This window comes from Bos indicus, chromosome 28, assembly GCF_029378745.1.
Source record: "Bos indicus isolate NIAB-ARS_2022 breed Sahiwal x Tharparkar chromosome 28, NIAB-ARS_B.indTharparkar_mat_pri_1.0, whole genome shotgun sequence".
Classification (NCBI taxonomy): domain Eukaryota; kingdom Metazoa; phylum Chordata; class Mammalia; order Artiodactyla; family Bovidae; genus Bos; species Bos indicus.
In genome coordinates, this window is record NC_091787.1 from 9,204,388 (window position 1) to 9,221,591 (window position 17,204).

At 42.4% G+C, this 17,204-nt stretch overlaps 1 protein-coding gene across 1 annotated transcript in view; it reads left to right on the forward strand.

Annotated features, from left to right (window-relative positions):
* Nucleotides 1-11,515: 11,515 nt before the first annotated feature.
* EDARADD (EDAR associated via death domain) overlaps nt 11,516-17,204 on the forward strand; it is a 66,288-nt gene continuing 60,599 nt past the window's right edge. Inside the window, exon 1 of the mRNA XM_019953686.2 lies at nt 11,516-12,109. Within this exon, the coding sequence (XP_019809245.2) occupies nt 12,079-12,109 (31 nt within the window). The 5' untranslated portion in view covers nt 11,516-12,078. The remainder of the gene's footprint in view (nt 12,110-17,204) is intronic.

The following is a 17,204-nucleotide window of genomic DNA, read 5'->3' on the forward strand; positions in this document are numbered from 1 at the left end:
CATAGATCCAAATTCCCATCTAGTGCCATTCTGTCTGCCTGAGGGATTTTCTTTAACAATTTCTGTAATGCAGGTCTGCCAGAGATAAACTAACTTAACTTTTGTATGTCTGAAAAAGTTTATTTTGTCTTCATTTTTGAAAAGCATTTCTACTGGGTATAAACTTCTATTGGCAATTTTTTCTTTCAATTATTTAAAGATGTTCCACTGTCTCCTGGGTTGCATGGATGAGAAATATGTTGTTATCCTTATTTTTATCTCTCTGTAATGCATATTGTTTTCCTGTGTCTGCTTTAAGATTTTTATCTTTGTCAGGGGCTTTGAGTAAGTTGATTATGCTGTGCCTTGGTGAAGTCATGTTTATATTTCTGGGGCTTGGGATTCCCTGAGATTTAGTTTAAGATTTTCATCAGATTTGGGAAACATTCAGCCGTTATTTCTTAAACATTTTTGGTCCCCCTTCTTCTTTCCATTTCAGGTATTTCAGTTACATATTTACTAGGTGACTTGAAGCTGTCCCATAGTTAATTTTCACTTTTTAAAAGAATTATTTTTTCTCTCTGAGTTTCATTTTCAGTATTTTCAGTTGCTATGTTTTCAAGTCACTAAGGGCTTCCCAGGTAGCTCAGTGGTAAAGAACCCGCTTGTCAATGCAGGAGACACAGATTTGACATCTGGGTCAGGAATATACCTTGGAGGAGAAAATGGCAACCTACTCTGGTATTGTTGCCTGAAAAATCCCATGGACAGAGGAGCCTGGCAGGCTACAGTCCATGAGATTGCAAGGAGTCAGACACAAATCATTGACTGAGCACATACATAAGTCACTAATCTTTCTTTTGCAATGTCTTATCTGCTGTTAATCCCAGTCAGTGTATACTTCATTTTAGGTATTACAGCTTTAATCTCTGAAAGTTCTATTTTGGGTTTTTAATATTTTCTGTGCACCACCACATCTGATTAGCTTGTTGAACCTGTAGAATACAGTTATGATAAAAGTACTAATGCCCTTCTCTGTGAATTCTAACATCTGTGTCAATTTTGGTTCTGTTGCAATTGACTAATTTTTCTTCTGGGTATGAGCCTGTATTTTCCTTCTTCTTGCAAACCTGGCCATCTGTGTACTCCAGATATCATGCACATACCTGTCTGGGTATAAAACCCTTCATGGCTATAAAACCACCACATAACCCAGCAATCCCACTCCTAGGCATATACCCTGAGGAAATCAAAACTGAAAAAGACACTTGTACCTCAATGTTCACTGAGCACTATTTACAATAGCTAGAACATGGAAGCAACCTAGATGTCCATTGACAGATGAATGGATAAGAAGCTGTGGTACATATACAGAATGGAATACTACTCAGCCATAAAAAGGAACACATTTGAATCTGTTCTAATGAGGTAGATGAAACTAGAGCCTATTTTACAGAGTGAAGTAAGTCTAAAAGAGAAAAATGAATGTTGTATGCTGACACATATAATACGGAATCTGAAGAGAGGGCACTGATGAATTTATTTTCAGGGCAGCAATGGAGAAACAGACATAGAGAACACACCTATGGACACGGTGGCAGGAGAGGAGGCAGAAGGGGAGATGTATGGAGAGAGTAACACAGAAATTTACAATACCATATGTAAAAGACATAGCCAATGGGAATTTGCTGTGTGACTCAGGGAACTCAAACAGGGGCTCTGTGACAGGCTGAAGGGTGGGATGTGGGGGAGATGGGAGGGAGGTTTTGGAGGGAGGGGACATGGGTGTACCTATGGCTGATTCTTATTGATGTATGACAGAAAGCCACAAAATTCTGTAAAGAAATTATCCTTCAATTAAATTTTTTTTTTAAGTTTTATCCTTTTGGGTCTTACTTTTAAGCTCTGTTAGCTGAACTGAGACCGTGTTTGCTTAGTCTAGGGACTAGGTTTTGCCCTGCTACTGAAGCAAAACATCTGTGCACTCTACCAAACGCCCATGAAATGTAAGGTTTTTTCTCAGTCTCACTGGTACGAACAGCACTATTACTGGCCCTGGGTGAGCACCAGGTACTGCTCCCTCTAATCCTCTCACATATTCCCTCTAACGGTCCTTTCCTGAGTTTGGGGTCACTTCCAACACGATTGTACCTACCATCAGTCAATGTTATGTTAAGGAGTCAAGGGGGACATGCCATGATCTCCCAGCATCTTTCTGTGCAGTCTCTATAGAACTCTGTTCTGTGAGTTAGACAGGACAGCCTTGGTCTCCTCAGACTTCTAGCTGCATCTCTTCAAATCAGGGAGTCCACTGGGCTCTGCCTGGGTTCCCTTTCTCTGCACTGCAACCTGGAAATCCTCTCAAGGCAGTAAGCTGTGGCAGTCTTAGGAATCACCATGTTTATATGCCAGCTCTTGTGGATCACTTTCCTTCTTTGTCTGATGTGCAGTACCTTAAAAACCTGTCATTTCATATATTTTGTCTGTTTTGTTGCTGTTGTTGTTGCTTCAGACAAGAAGGTAAATCAGCATCCTCTTACTCTATCTTGGCTGTAAGGCAAAGGTGATGTGTATCCGTTTAAAAATTTTTATCTGTTGTTATAGAAAACGAGATTGCTTTGTGTCTACCCCTCATCATTCTGCGAGTTGCTGTTTTCATTTTTTAAAAAAATTAAGCTAATTTTTGGTAACTTCTGTAAAATATTCATTGCACGATTATATCGTATTTATCCATTCTCCTGTTGATGGACATTTAGGTTGTTTCTGATCTTTGCTATTACAAACAATGCTGCAACCAGCAATCTCATGCATGTCTCCTTGCATCATGTGTAAGAGTGCCTTTAGGGAATGTATAGAGGTCAAATTGCTCTCCAGTGTGATCATATGAATTTACATTCCTACAGTGTATGAAGACTTGTTTCTCTACAGTCTTACCAATAATTTATATTAGCAGCCTTTTAAGTTTAAGCCAACCTGCTAGTTCATTATTGTTTTCTTTTGTATTTCTCTTATTTTTAGAAAGTTGAGTCCCTTTTCATAGTTTTACTGACCATTTTTGTTTCTTCTAGGAATTTTCTATTTAGTCTTTGCTTAACCTTACATTGTATTTTATTTTATTGTATTGTATTGTAACTTGTTTGAATAAATTCTTAAAATTTTAGATAATAATCTTATTTTATATGTGACATTATATATTATATAATATTCTATTTTATAATTACAAATAAAATATTTTATAATTACATTTTATTTTGTATCTTATAATTTTAAAATAGAACATTATTTATAGAATTAGCTTCTCTGAGTTTATACCCTGTTTTATGATTTTCTATTGTCTTAATGGCACAGAATTTGAATTTTATGTGATCAGGTTTATCAGAATTTTATGTCTTATGATTTTTCTCCTTAAAGAAAGCTTTTTCTGTTACAAAAGTTATTCAGAGATTCTCACATATTCTGTCTTAATAATTTTAAAAATGTTTTAAAGTGAGATATTTAATCTATTTGAATTTTACTTTTGTATATACAGTGAGGCAGGAATACAAATTGTATTGTCCCTATAAATAGCAAAATATCCTCCTAATACTGTTTCTTGAACTGTCCATCTTTTCACCATTTAACTGTCTCTATCATATAGCAGGTTTCATTAATCCACTGTTACTATTGATGTATAAGATCTTGCCATCTTTGAAGGACATTCCCTCTCTTTGCTATTCTTTTTCAATGTGATCTTGACTTTACCTTTCCATATGAATTGCAATCAGGGTCATGTTCCAGGAAAAGGTCTTGTTAGTGTGATTCAGTTTATATAGAACCTTTAGATTCCTTGCAGGCATGCTAAATCCCTTCAGTCATGAATTTGTTCCTAGTTATTCTATAGCTTTCTTTTCTGCTGTAAGTGAGATCATTCCTGCCTGGCTGGTTATCCTTGGTGTACAAGAAAGCTGTTGGTGTTCCGTTTGTGGCACTTTCTCTCTCCTCTGACCTAGATTGACTTATTAGTTCTGAAAGTTCTCAACTGACTCACTTGGATCCACCTTTGTGCTTTAGCTTAGAATAAATTCTAAAGGACAAGTTGTTAAATTAATTTTTAAAATGATTGGTGATTTTGTAGATTCCAGAGTCACCAATTTGAGCCTGTGTTCTATATTCTCAGGGCACAAAACACAGGAAATTATGCACTCAGGTGCTGACTGTGCAATTTTTAATTGATCTCTGATAATGCTCATTTGCCCTTCTCACAGCAAAAACAAAACAAAATCTCCTCTAGCTGATTTTTGTTAGTTGGGTTTGAGGTTTTAACATATCTGTTCATCTCTTTGTATAGACTTTCTCTCAAAATCTGGAGCATGAAATACATTGTTATATATAAAGATAAGAAACCAGCTGGAAATCATACCATGTCAAGGCACCATGACACATGTGTGTGGTGAGTAAGGATTTCTAGAACAAATTTTAGTGCTCGCTGCCCAGTCTCAGCTTTTCTCCTTGTCCCTCTTTTTCTCTTCCCATCTCTCATACCCCACCCATGGCATTCTATATGTTTTAGCTAAATACCATACTAAGAATCACCCACACTGTGTTGTTCCCTTTTGGGGAAACCAAACACAGCACAAAAACTGTGGTTTTCTAGCTCAAGCACCTTGATGTATAGATAATTCAAAGTAAGCTTATAGGTGTAGATAAGAGAGATTTAATCTTGTGTATGTAGAAGGGCAGGCATTGCATAAGGGAAAAGTAGAAGAACCTTTAAAAATGATTCATGCATAAATCAAAGCTACAGTGAGGTAGCACCTCACATTGGTCAGAATGGTCATCATTAAAAAGTCTACAGACAAGAAATGCTGGAGAGGGTGTGGAGAAAATGGAACCCCCTTATACTGTTGGTGGGGATGTAAGCTGGTACAGTCACTATGGAGAACAGTAGATAGGTTCCTTAAAAAATTAAAAATAGAAATATAGGATCCAGCAATCCCACTCCTGGGCATATATCTGGACAAAACTATAATTCAAAGGGAATTCCAGCAAAACATCTACTTCTGCTTCACTGACTACACTAAAGCCTTTGATTACGTGGATCACAACAAACTGTGGAAAATTCTTAGAGATGGGAATACCAGACCACCTCACCTGTCTGCTGAGGAACCTGTATGCAGGTCAAGAAGCAACAGTTAGAACCTGACATAGAACAACAGACTGTTTCAAAATTGGGAAAGGACTACAACAAACTGGTATATTTTCACCCTGATTATTTAACTTCTATGGAGAGTACATCGTATGAGATGCTGGGCTGGATGACGCACAAGCTGGAATTAAGATTTCTGGGAGAAATATTAACAACCTCAGATACGCAGATGATATTATGATTGGCAGGAAGCTAAGAGGGGCTAAAGAGCCTCTTGATGAAGGTAAAAGAGGAGAGTGAAAAAGCTGGCTTAAAACTCAACATTCAAAAGATGAAGATCATGGCTTCTGGTCCCATCACTTCATGGAAAATAAAAGGGGAAAAAGTAGAAGCAATGACAGACTTTATTTCCTTGGGCTCCAAAATCATTGCTGACAGTGACTGCAGCCATGAAATTAAAAGACGCTTTCTCCTTGGAAGGAAAACTATGACTAACCTAGACAGCGTATTAAAAAGCAGAGACATCACTTTGCCAACAAAGGTCCACATAGTCAAACCTATGGTTTTTCCATTAGTCATGTATGGATGTGAGAGTTGGACCATAAAGAATGTTGAACTCCAAAGAATTGATGCTTTTGAATTGTGATGCTGGAGAAGACTCTTGAGAGTCCCTTGGGACTGCAAGGAGATCAAATCATTCAATCCTAAAGGAAATCAACCCTGGATATTCATTGGAAGGACTGATGCTGAAGCTTCAATACTTTGACGCACCTGATGCGAAGAGCCAACTCCTTGGAAAAGACCTTGAGGCTGGGAGAGATTGAAGGCAAAAGAAGAGGGTGGCAGAGGATGAGATGGTTAGATAGCACTACTAACTCAATGGACAGACAGGAATTTGAGCAAACTCAAGGAGATGGTGAAGGACAGGGGAGCCTGGTGTGCTGCAGTCCATAGAGTCAAAATGAGTTGGACACAACTTAGTGACTGAACAACAACAACATAATTCAAAAAGATACACGCAGCTGTATGTTAATAGCAGCATTATTCACAATAGCCAAGATATGGAAACAACCTAAATGTCCATTGACAGAGGAATGGATAAAGCAGAGGTGGTACATATATACAATGGCATACTAACTACTCAGCCATAAAAAGAAGAAAATGCCATTTGCAGCAACATGGATGCACCAGAGATTATTATACTAAGTGAAATAAGTCAGAAAAAGAAAGGTAAATACCACATAGTATCACTTATATGTAGAATCTAAAATATGACACAAATGAATCTAACTATGAAACAGAAACTGACTCATAGACAATAGAACAGACCTGTGGTCGCCAAGAGGGAGGGTTTAGGGGAGGGACGGACTAGGAGCTTGGCGTTGGTAGATACAAACTATTACATACAGAATGGATAAACAAAGTCCTGCTGAATAGCACGGGCTTCCCTGATGGTTCAGACAGCAAAGAAGCTGCCTGCAATGTAGGAGACCTGGGTTCGATCCCTGGATTGGGAAGATTGCCTGGAGAAGGGAATGGCTACCAACTACAGCGTTCTTGCCTGGAGAATTCCATGGACAGAGGAGCCTGGCTATGGTTCATAGGGTTGCAAAGAGTCAGATACAACTGAGGGACTAACACACACCTACACTGTATAGCACAGGGAACTATATTTAGTATCCTGAGATAAACCATAATGGAAAAGAATATAAAAAAGAGTATATATGTGTATAACTGAATCACTTTGCTGTACAGCAGAAGTTAACACAACATTGTACATAACTGTATTCCAATAAAAAAGAACTATTTCTGCTTTAACATATGCAGCAGGACATTGCGTCCCTGTCAAACAGTATTCACATCAGCAAAAATGATAATATTGTCCTTATTTAAGTTTTTCAGTCCCTCTGTTAACATTTTGGAATACATCATTTTTACGCATATATGCAAACCTACAAGGGAATCAAATGGTGTGAGACAATGAATGTTTAAAAAGGTCACCAAAAATAAAGGGCCATTTTAAAATTTCAAATGTAAATTTCACTCACATTTGGACAAGGATGTAAATTCACCTCTGTAGTAAATTACAGTGTATTGTAAAGATGAAATGGTTCTTGGCCTGCATTCTCTCCTCACCCCATCCTATCCTCCACACAGCTGCCAGACTAATCCTCTAAAAACACCAATTTTCACATGCAACTTTTCAAAAACTAGCTTCCTGGCTTCCTGTTGCTGAAAAATAGTTTCAGGTGCTTTTGTCTGGCATTCAAGGCTCTCTCCCTCCCAAACATTTCACTCCTGCTTATTTCTTCCACTGCATACAGGCTCTGTGATCTTGGGGTATGTAAAGACCCATCTTGAGAATTCCATGGAGGTCCAGTGGTGAAGACTCTGTACTTCTAGTGAACGGGGCTGAGGTTTGATTCCTCATCTGAGAACTAAGGTTCCACATGCTGTGTGGCCAAAAAAAAACAAAACCCATCTCCCAGCTGTCCCACTGAGGGCCCCATGCATCTTCCAGGCTTGTTGGCTCATTCAGCAATGCTTAGAAAGGCTATTCCTGGGTCATGTGCCAACGCTTAGAGTCAGGAGGCAGGGCTGATGGTGCCATTGCCTGATCACATGGATTGACTGTGGAATGATGGTTCTCCAGGAGAAAACTGACATTCCTATGAGAAGTTTTATAGCAAAAACAACAGAGACCCATTACCACTGCCTTAACATACTCTAGTCAAACACCAGCAAATACCTGTTCAAATGAACTTACTAACACTCATTTGGGCCTCTTCCACCACACATACAAATATCAAATCGATTCAACTGAGGGATTGTCCCATTCTGGAATGTAAGGAGTCTCCTATGGTCCTAAATCCACATGCTGTCATTGCAGGTCTAACCAGTTTACTGGGTTCATTTGTTCACAATATGCATACCTTTTGAAATAAGGAAGTATAACTTTTTATCTCAGGTTGCATAAATTTAATAACATCCAAAATAATGTAAAATGAGAAAAAGCAACGTATTTCAGTGATGAATCAAATAAGCTATATTTTGAATTGCTGTTTTCCCCTTTTGAAGATAACATTTCTGATCACTGTCATTGTCTGTGCAAAGACACAAGACCAGCAGTTTTCCCTCCACTCAAAGCTTTATAAATGAAAGTCTCAAAATTTGCCTGAAAGCTTCCATGGCAAACTGTCAGTCTGAGGGTGGTAACCACCAAGCCACTTGGGCTTACATATGTCTTCAGTCCCTTTTTTTATACACACGTCATTTCCTGTTTTAAACTTTCATCATCTCAGTTCTAATGTGGATGAGTATTTGCAAATCTGACTCCTAAAATTTCAGGGCTTTCTTACTTTGGTTTCCCAGGGCTTGGCATTTTCTTTGGTGCATACAGAGCTATCAATCAATCCATTGATCCATGTTATGTGTGAACACTATAACAAATATTGGTTCATTTCTTGTAACAAAGGGAATAGGAGCTTCTCACAGTAAAGTTAAATTCCAAGGAAAGAGTGAAGGCGGGAAGGTAGCTGGTTTATTTGTACCTACTATAAGCAAGGCACTTTTAGGTATTTTTATGTATTTGTTTGTTATTCTTGTTCAGTTGCTAAGTTGTGTCTGACTCTTGGCAACTCCATGAACTGCAGCACGCCAGGCTCCTCTGTCCTCCACCATCTCCTGGAGTTTGCTCAAATTCTGTCCATTGAGTTGGTGATGCTGTCTAATTATCTTATACTCTGCCACCCCCTTCTCCTTTTCCCTTCAGGGTCTTTTCCAATGAGTTGGCTCTTCGAATCAAGTGGCCAAAGTATTGGAGCTTCAGCAACAGTCCTTCCAATGAATATCCAAGGTTGATTTCCTTTAGAATTGACTGGTTTGATCTCCTTGCACTCTAAGGGACTCCCAAGAGTCTTCTCCAGCACCACAGTTTGAAGGCATCAATTCTTTGGTACTCAGCCTTCTTCATAGTCCATCTTGGGTGGATTTATAACTTCACTGAGTTACAAATTATAATTACAAGCCATGAAATTAAAAGACGATTACTCCTTGGAAGGAAAGTTATGACCAACCTAGATAGCATATTCAAAAGCAGAGGCATTACTTTGCCAACAAAGGTTCGTCTAGTCAAGGCTATGGTTTTTCCTGTGGTCATGTATGGATGTGAGAGTTGGACTGTGAAGAAGGCTGAGCACCGAAGAATTAATGCTTTTGAACTGCGGTGTTGGAGAAGACTCTTGAGAGTCCCTTGGACTGCAAGGAGATCCAACCAGTCCATTCTGAAGGAGATCAGCCCTGGGATTTCTTTGGAAGGAATGATGCTAAAGCTGAAACTCCAGTACTTTGGCCACCTCATGTGAAGAGTTGACTCATTGGAAAAGACTCTGATGCTGGGAGGGATTGGGGGCAGAAGGAGAAGGGGACAACAGAGGATGAGATGGCTGGATGGCATCACTGACTCGATGGACGTGAGTCGGAGTGAACTCCGGGAGTTGGTGATGGACGGGGAGGGCTGGCATGCTATGATTCATGGGGTCGCAAAGAGTAGGACATGACTGAGCGACTGATCTGATCTGATCTGATCTGAGTTACAAAAGCCCTTTCACCATGACAAGGCTGTGATCCATGGCGGGGATTTTTATATATACATGATTTCATTTCACTTTCACAAGCCTACACATTCTTACAGATTTGGAGTTTCGATTACTTGCTAAAGTAACACAAACTCTTGGTGAGAGACCCATGAGTCAAACCCAGCATGTCTGACTCTTCGTGATTTATTGTGATTCTGAGATTCATGAGTTAATTTAGGTGCTATTAAGAAAAGTAAAAAATGTCTATTTTAAAGAATGTTTTAAAACACTCTGCAGGCATCAGTAGAAGCCAAAGCAGGACAGTGTGACAACAAATAGATTGTATGGGAGCACTTTGGGAACTCTGGTGGATGATAGTTATTCTTTAGTTAGTTTTTTGTAAATTAAAAAAAATAGTTCCATTTGCATTAGCCTTTAGAGTTCACAAAACACATGGGAAAAATAAGGTAATGAGGGGTTATGGTTGCAATTCATAAGATCAGGTACAAGGAAATAGAATGAAAAGGAATAATAACCTTTATTACATATAGTGCATTTTCTTTTAAAAAATTAACCTTAAAGTGTGTTTCTGCGACCCGTCTTCTATTTGATATAATAAGACTGGGAGTAATAAAACAATGAATTCAGAGTTTTGAAAAGCAAACCAGCTTTAGAGCAACGCTTGAGGTTGTGTTCCTGACTTGATATGTGGTTGTTGACAACCAACCTCAGAAATAATTCCACCTTCATGAGAAGTAAAGAACCACAAACCAAACCTCAGAATGGATGCTAAAACACCCTTTAAAAAAATTTCCCTTCCTATCAGAAGGCAGACCAAAAGGAAGTTCATCCTCCCACCCACAAATTCCCCAGCAAGCTCTCCATCAGAAGGTCCACATTCAGCTTGACCCTCTTCTCTGAGCCTCTAGTTCCGCCCATGGCATATTCTAGAGAATAAGGCAACGATCTGGAGAGTGCCATGGGCCTCAGGACCACTAAACAGATGGGGAGAGGCACTAAGCAGGCCTCTGGTCGCCAAGAGGGTATGTATGATAGATACTTTCTGCTTTCCCACATTTTTAGAGCTGGGTTTTAGCTAGATGCTACTCCTTTCTGATAAATTGACTAAAAGCTATTAGTTATCTCTTTCCAGTTAATTTCTACCTTTCAATTCTTACCTGTGAAGAAAGACAGAGATTATTTTAAACCCTTAAGAGATTCCTTTTAAATTACCTGTAACCACTGTATAATAAAAGATTTATGATTGATGCTAAATTTAGTTAAAATATAACCATCATATATATTCTGAGTAAGCGATTCCAGTCGTGCGCACGTAACTGGAATAAAATGAAATGAAAATTAAAATTTTAAAAGACCTTTTTTTTTTTGCTTTTAAATATTTTTTAATACAAAAATACCCATACACAATCTTCCAAACACAAAGGCCACTCTCGGCCTTTGGGGTACCATGTGCTACCGCCAGTTTTGAGACAAAAACGTGAAATTCACTTCTGGGGGGATATACTGAAATGTAGATTTAAGAGCTGCCGGTCGGGGGCGAGGGGGGCGGGGGTGGAAATAGCATTTAAGTTCAGAAGTTGTATTTAGACTTTGGTTTACTAAAGAACCGATTCGGCATTTCTAAGGGAGTGCTAAGCTATTTTTCTAGCGAGGCTGTGCGACCGTGTATCAGGCTTCTTTTCACTCCTTTTGTGTTGCACTTAACCTGGAGGTCACGCAATAACCAATGCCAAAGAAAAATCAAAACAGAAATTATTAGCGTGTGCCATCATGCAGCGGCGTTCTCTGCCTAAAGATCAGGAAATGGTTTAAATATCAGATCGCCGCCAGGCATCTCAGCCCAGGCCTGTGCGCGGAGGGAAAGTTGCGTCCCGATTCAGGGCGAGATGAGGAGCCCGTAGGGCTACCTGTGACTGCAGCCAGGTTTTAAGGCTAATTAATAATTGCTTCGCCGCCGGTGCCGGGCAGCAGACACGCGAGCTCCGCGGCGGGACCTGCCGGGGGGACCTGGACGCGGGACTGGAAGGGAGCCCGTGGCGGGCGCTGGGAGTCCCGGGCAGCCGGGGACTCCTCCCCACGCCCGGCCTGTGGGACCCGGGTTTCCTCCTGCGCCTCCGGAGGGTTGCGGGGGGGGATCGGGACGCGCGGGCAGGGGCTTTGCTAATTGCCAAGCAGGAAGTGAGCGCGGGGAAGAGCTGCGGAGAGAGGGAGGAGGAGACGCAGGAGGCGCTGGAGGAGGAGGGGCGCGCGGAGTCACTGAGATTTGCTCCCCGCGCGTCGGAACTGCAGGGCTCCCTGGCTCAGCACCCGGCTCTCCTCCCCAGTCCCGGAGGCCGCCCAGGCCCCTCGGGCGCCCGTCGGCCCCACCCCGCCCCCATGGCTTCTCCGGACGACCCTCTGCACGCAGGTAAGGTGACATCGCGCCGCGCCCTCACCTGGAGCGGGGACCGCGGGTCGCGAGATCTGGAGGTGCCAGCGGCTGCGGCAGGTTTGTCGGGGCCGAGCTCCCTGCGAGCCCTGAGGGGCGACCTGGGACCACCCTGGACCGCGGCGCCCCACCCAGGGTCGTTCAGGTCGGATCAGGAGACGCCGGAGGCGCCCGGGCCCCGAGGGAGCGGCTGCTGGTGGCACCCGCCTCCTGCGCCCCCCGCAGCCCCCGTCAATCCCTCGGATGCCTGAGACTCCCCTTTCCTCTTCCCACTCTGTGGCCCCAGCCGCTTTGTTCTGGACCCAGGGTGCCAGGTTGAAACAAGCCTCTCAAACCTCTCAGGCAGAGGAGAGCGCAAGGGGTGGGTGGGGGTGCTTTTCTTCCTCCCGAGCTCGTTCTTTCTCCCCACTCACGTGCTTTTTCATTTCTCCTCCTCTCTCCTCGTTTCACTTTTATTAAATGCTTTGGGTTCTAAATTTTGGCTCTTGGAGCTATTTCGTAAACCGCAAAACCAAGAGGTGGCTCCCACCTGTGGGATCCCACCTGTAGAGGCCTTGGATTAGAACGGCCGCTAGTTCTGTCCTTATCGTTAAACATTGTTTGTACCTGAAGCCAGAATCCATCCTTTTCTTCCATCTGACTTGAAGTTAAGAACCGTAAAACACTGTGTTGTACCTGAGGTCAGGATCTAGCTGTTAATCTTACTTGAATTTAGAATCTTTCTCAGACTTCACCTTCGAGAATTCTCTGACCTTCCTCTCCCATAACCTTGGCTAATCCTCAATGAATGTTTGTTGAACACCCAAATGAATGAATGATGTATTCCCCAGAGCACACTGGGGCTGTTTCTAGTCTCCTTGAGGCAGGAAAGGTTAGAGAGAAACCCAGGTATATGGAACTGCTTAAAGACGTGTTTCCTGTTTTATTTCTTGGGCAGCATGGGCGCTTGACTGTTTCATTGTTCACTTGGGGCTTGAGCAGTTAGGAGGAGACAGACAGTACCTGGAGGTGAGTCAGAAGATCACTAAATTGGCATTGTGATGTGCTAGATCTGGGAGGGCTTCCTGGAGATCTTGAAGGAAGATCTAAATTATTCTTCAAGTGGGGAATGGTAAACATTTTATCCATAAGAAATGGAAAATAAATGTTTGGATATCCTTCTCCTCCCTCATTTTCATTGTTTGAAAAAACAAGAGGAAAATAAGGGAGAAATTCTGCCCTTGTCCCCCAGCTCTCGCCTCCACATCCACCTCCTCTTCTGAAAACCTGACTAGGTATAAGAGATGTTAAGCTAGATTTTATGAATGGTGGTTTCAGATCTTATTAAATGATGATGGTGAGGGAGATTCAAAAATATCTTTATAGGAACCCGTTGAATGGGGATATATAGGAAGTCTGCTTGGGCCCCCCACTCCCCCCCAGTCAGTGGCACCGGAGAAGGTGGGGGCTGGGACACAGCATCACGTATAAAAGCGTCAGTGAGTCAAAAGTATGATGAGGCCACCGGGGCAACTAGTGGGATCTTAGATGGCAGCAATAGCATTGCAGGATCTAGAGTTTCAGTCATGGTACTTAGTCTGTGTGGCCCAGCCAAGATGGAAGCATACAACCGGAAACAAAGGGGCTTGGAAATCCCAGCACACGTGGTAGGACGAGAGAGCCAAGGATGTCGTTCGGTATGAACCTGTCTCTTTTAAAAGGTAGAACCTAAACTTATAGTGGATTCTTTTTGGCTTCCTACAAAGGATGGGGAGCCCTCCTAAGTAGAGATGTCTCTGTCACTTGCAGAGATGCTTGAGAACATCTTCAGGCATCTGAATATACCCTCATGTCCATTCCCACTCTGGAATTCTACCAATTAGATAGAGTTCTTCCATTAAAAAGAAAGATTAAAAAATGACTTCTTTCTGACATCTCATTTCATTTCTATAACCACCAGGACACACCCACTTGCCCCTTTCATTTCTGTAGTGAAGCCACAAGTGGTGATAATGTGGAACTCGTTAAATGGAATTTTCCCGTCTCTACCCCAAACCTAGTTACCATGCTCTCTCACCTAATTTCCTGCACTGACCTCCCAACTTGTGTTTCCACACCCACTCTTGCTTTCCATCAACCTGATCACCTGAAAGTGGCTAGAGTGACCTTTTAATATCAACTCAGACCTGTCCTTCCTCTACTTAGAAACCTGAGCTGACTTTCCCATCTATCTCAGTCCTTTAACAGTGTACTCTGTACATGGACCTCTAGGTCTCACTTCAGTTGGTGAGCCTGCTCTGTCTCTCTGCGTTGCAGCCATGCCACCTCCTCTGTTTCCTCGAGAGCCCTGGACCACCTGCCTCCTGGCCTTTGCACATAGAAGTGAAAGTGAAAGTGAAGTCGCTCAGTCGTGTCCGACTCTTTGCGATCGGTGTACTGTAGCCCACAAAGCTCCTCCGTCCATGGGATTCTCCAGGCAAGAATACTGGAGTGGGTTGCCATTTCCTTCTCCTGTCCGCTCATCACCCCACTCCAGTTATCTCCTGCTTACCATTCAGATTTCAGATCAAAATGGATATAGATCTGGCTCCATGTTACACACTCTTGGTGCACCCTTCTAGCGCTTGTCACCATTTCTAGCCGTGAAATTTCACCATTGTCTTTCTCCCCCATTAAACTATGAGTTCTTAGACAGAAGGCTCGACAGTTTATCTCCAACACCCGGGCCCATACACAGCACATACTAAGCCTTGGCTAAACACTTATCATCTCAGTAAATGAATTGTTGTTCAGTTGCTCAGTCATGTCCGACTCTGCAACCCCATGAACTGCAGCACACCAGGCTTCCCTGTCCTTCAACGTCTCCCAGAGTTTGATCACACTCGTGTCCATTGAGTCGGTGATGCCATCCTACCATCTCACCATGTCATCTTCTGTCATCTCCTTCTCCTCCTGCCTTCAATCTTTCCCAGCATCAGGGTCTTTTCCAATGATTTGGTTCTTCCCATCAAGTGGTGAAAGTATTGGAGCTTCAGCTTCAGCATCAGTCCTTCCAGTGAATATTCAGGGTTGATTTTCTTTAGGATTGACTGGTTTGATCTCCCTGCAGTTCAAGGGACTCTCAGGAGTCTTCTCCTGAACCACAGTTTGTGGGGATCAATTCTTTGGTGCTCAACCTTTTTTATTGTACAGTTTTTAACATCCATACATGACTACTGGAAAAACCATAGCTTTGGCTATACGGACCTTTGTAGGCAAATGAGTGGAAAATATAAAATGTAACTACCTATGCCTCAAACAATGACAAACTTAGCATATTAAAAAGCAGAGATGTTACTTTGCCAACAAAGGTCCCTATAGTCAAAGTTATGGTTTTTCCAGTAGTCATGTATGGATGTGAGAGTTGGACCATAAAGAAGGCTGAGCGCTGAAGAATTGATGCATTTGAACTGTGGTGTTGGAGAAGACTCTTGAGAGTCCCTTGGACTGCAGGGAGATCAAACCAGTCAATTCTAAAGAAAATCAACCCTGAATATTCACTGGAAGGATTGATGCTGAAGCTGAAGCTCCAATACTTGGGCTACCTCATGCGAAGAGCCGACTCATTGGAAAAGACCCCAATGCTGGGAAAGATTGAAGGCAGGAGGATAAGGGGATGACAGAGGATGAGATGGATAGATGGCATCACCGACTCAATGGACATGAGTTTGAGCAAACTCTGGAAGATGTTGAAGGACAGGGAAGCCTGGCGTGATACAATCTGTAGGGTTTCAAAGAATCATGCACAACTTAGCAACTGCACAATGCCTCAAACTGTGGGCAGCAAAAGCTCTTCCCATGTTGGCATCTTAGAAACTGATTCATTGAGTTAGATATATTAACTGGGTCACCTTGTAAAGTTGAAAAATAATAAAAATCTTTGTATATCCACATGCATATAACAAAGGTGAATAGTATTATACTGTATGATCTTAATTTAAAAAACAACTCTTTACACTAAAAAAATTTACATTGGAAGGAAAATAGTCATGCTGGTTACAGTGTAGTCAGTCTCTATCTCTACCACTAATAAACCATCCAACGTGGAATGAGTCAGAATTGCCTGCCGAATGTGAATAAAATCTGGTTTGCGTTCATACAGATATTAAGGAGAGAAAGAAGGAGGCTTTGAAAGTCAAGGGAGTTGGGGAGGTAGAAGAGTTCATTGCTTCGTTGCAGTGAGTTAAGTGCCCTGGGCCACAGCACACCAGGGTACGTTCTACCTTTGCTCGTTCTCTGGATCTTGTTTGCACTGCACAGTGGAGCTGCTCTCTGGGAGCCCTGGCCCTAGAGACTGGCTCAGCACAGCCCCGTAGGTGGCCTCTCACCTCTCTTGCACCCCTCTGAGCCTTCCTGGCTTGGATGGGTCTGAGGTGGCACCCTGTCCTCTGGCAAACACCAGTAGCACTAAACCAGGGCTAAAGTGGGAGCATCCTTGTTATCAAAGCTAGGCCAGTCGGTTCCTCCACATCCACCAGAAAGTGGTGACAGGCTTCCTTCTTCTTTTTTCCTTCCCCTTCCTATGGGTTTTTCCAATGCCCACTTCATTTCTTTCCCTTTCTCACCATGCCTCTAAGTTTTCTTCTCTCTACCCAAGTGTTTTCCCCTCGTCTGTGTCTCCTTTCCGTCCCTTGGTTCATCTCTTCCTCTCCTCTCGCTTCCCTTGCCCTCTTCGATTGGACCCCCTCAGCTTGGCCACCATCCAGAGGCACACCTTCTTGATCCCTGGCTCTTTCTCAGCTTGTTCAGCCCCTGCTCTGAGGCCCAAGGATGACAGAGCAGGGCTGCCTAAGACGGGGAAGAAGATTACACAGCTCTCCTACCCTGAGAGCTTCTGTAATCCCGAATACGGTTAGGGCTCTAGGGCTCCTTTAGACTCAGGAGTGAAAACAGCTGTAGGTCAAAAGAAAAGCTTAGGTACGAAAATAATAACAAAGGAAAAACAAATTAACTCTGATATCACAGGTTCAAAGAATTGCCTTTAATTCTTCCCTAAGAAGTGTAAGAGGCCCCACTGTCTTGGCTCCTGAGAATTGAGAAAGCCAGTAAGCTGTGA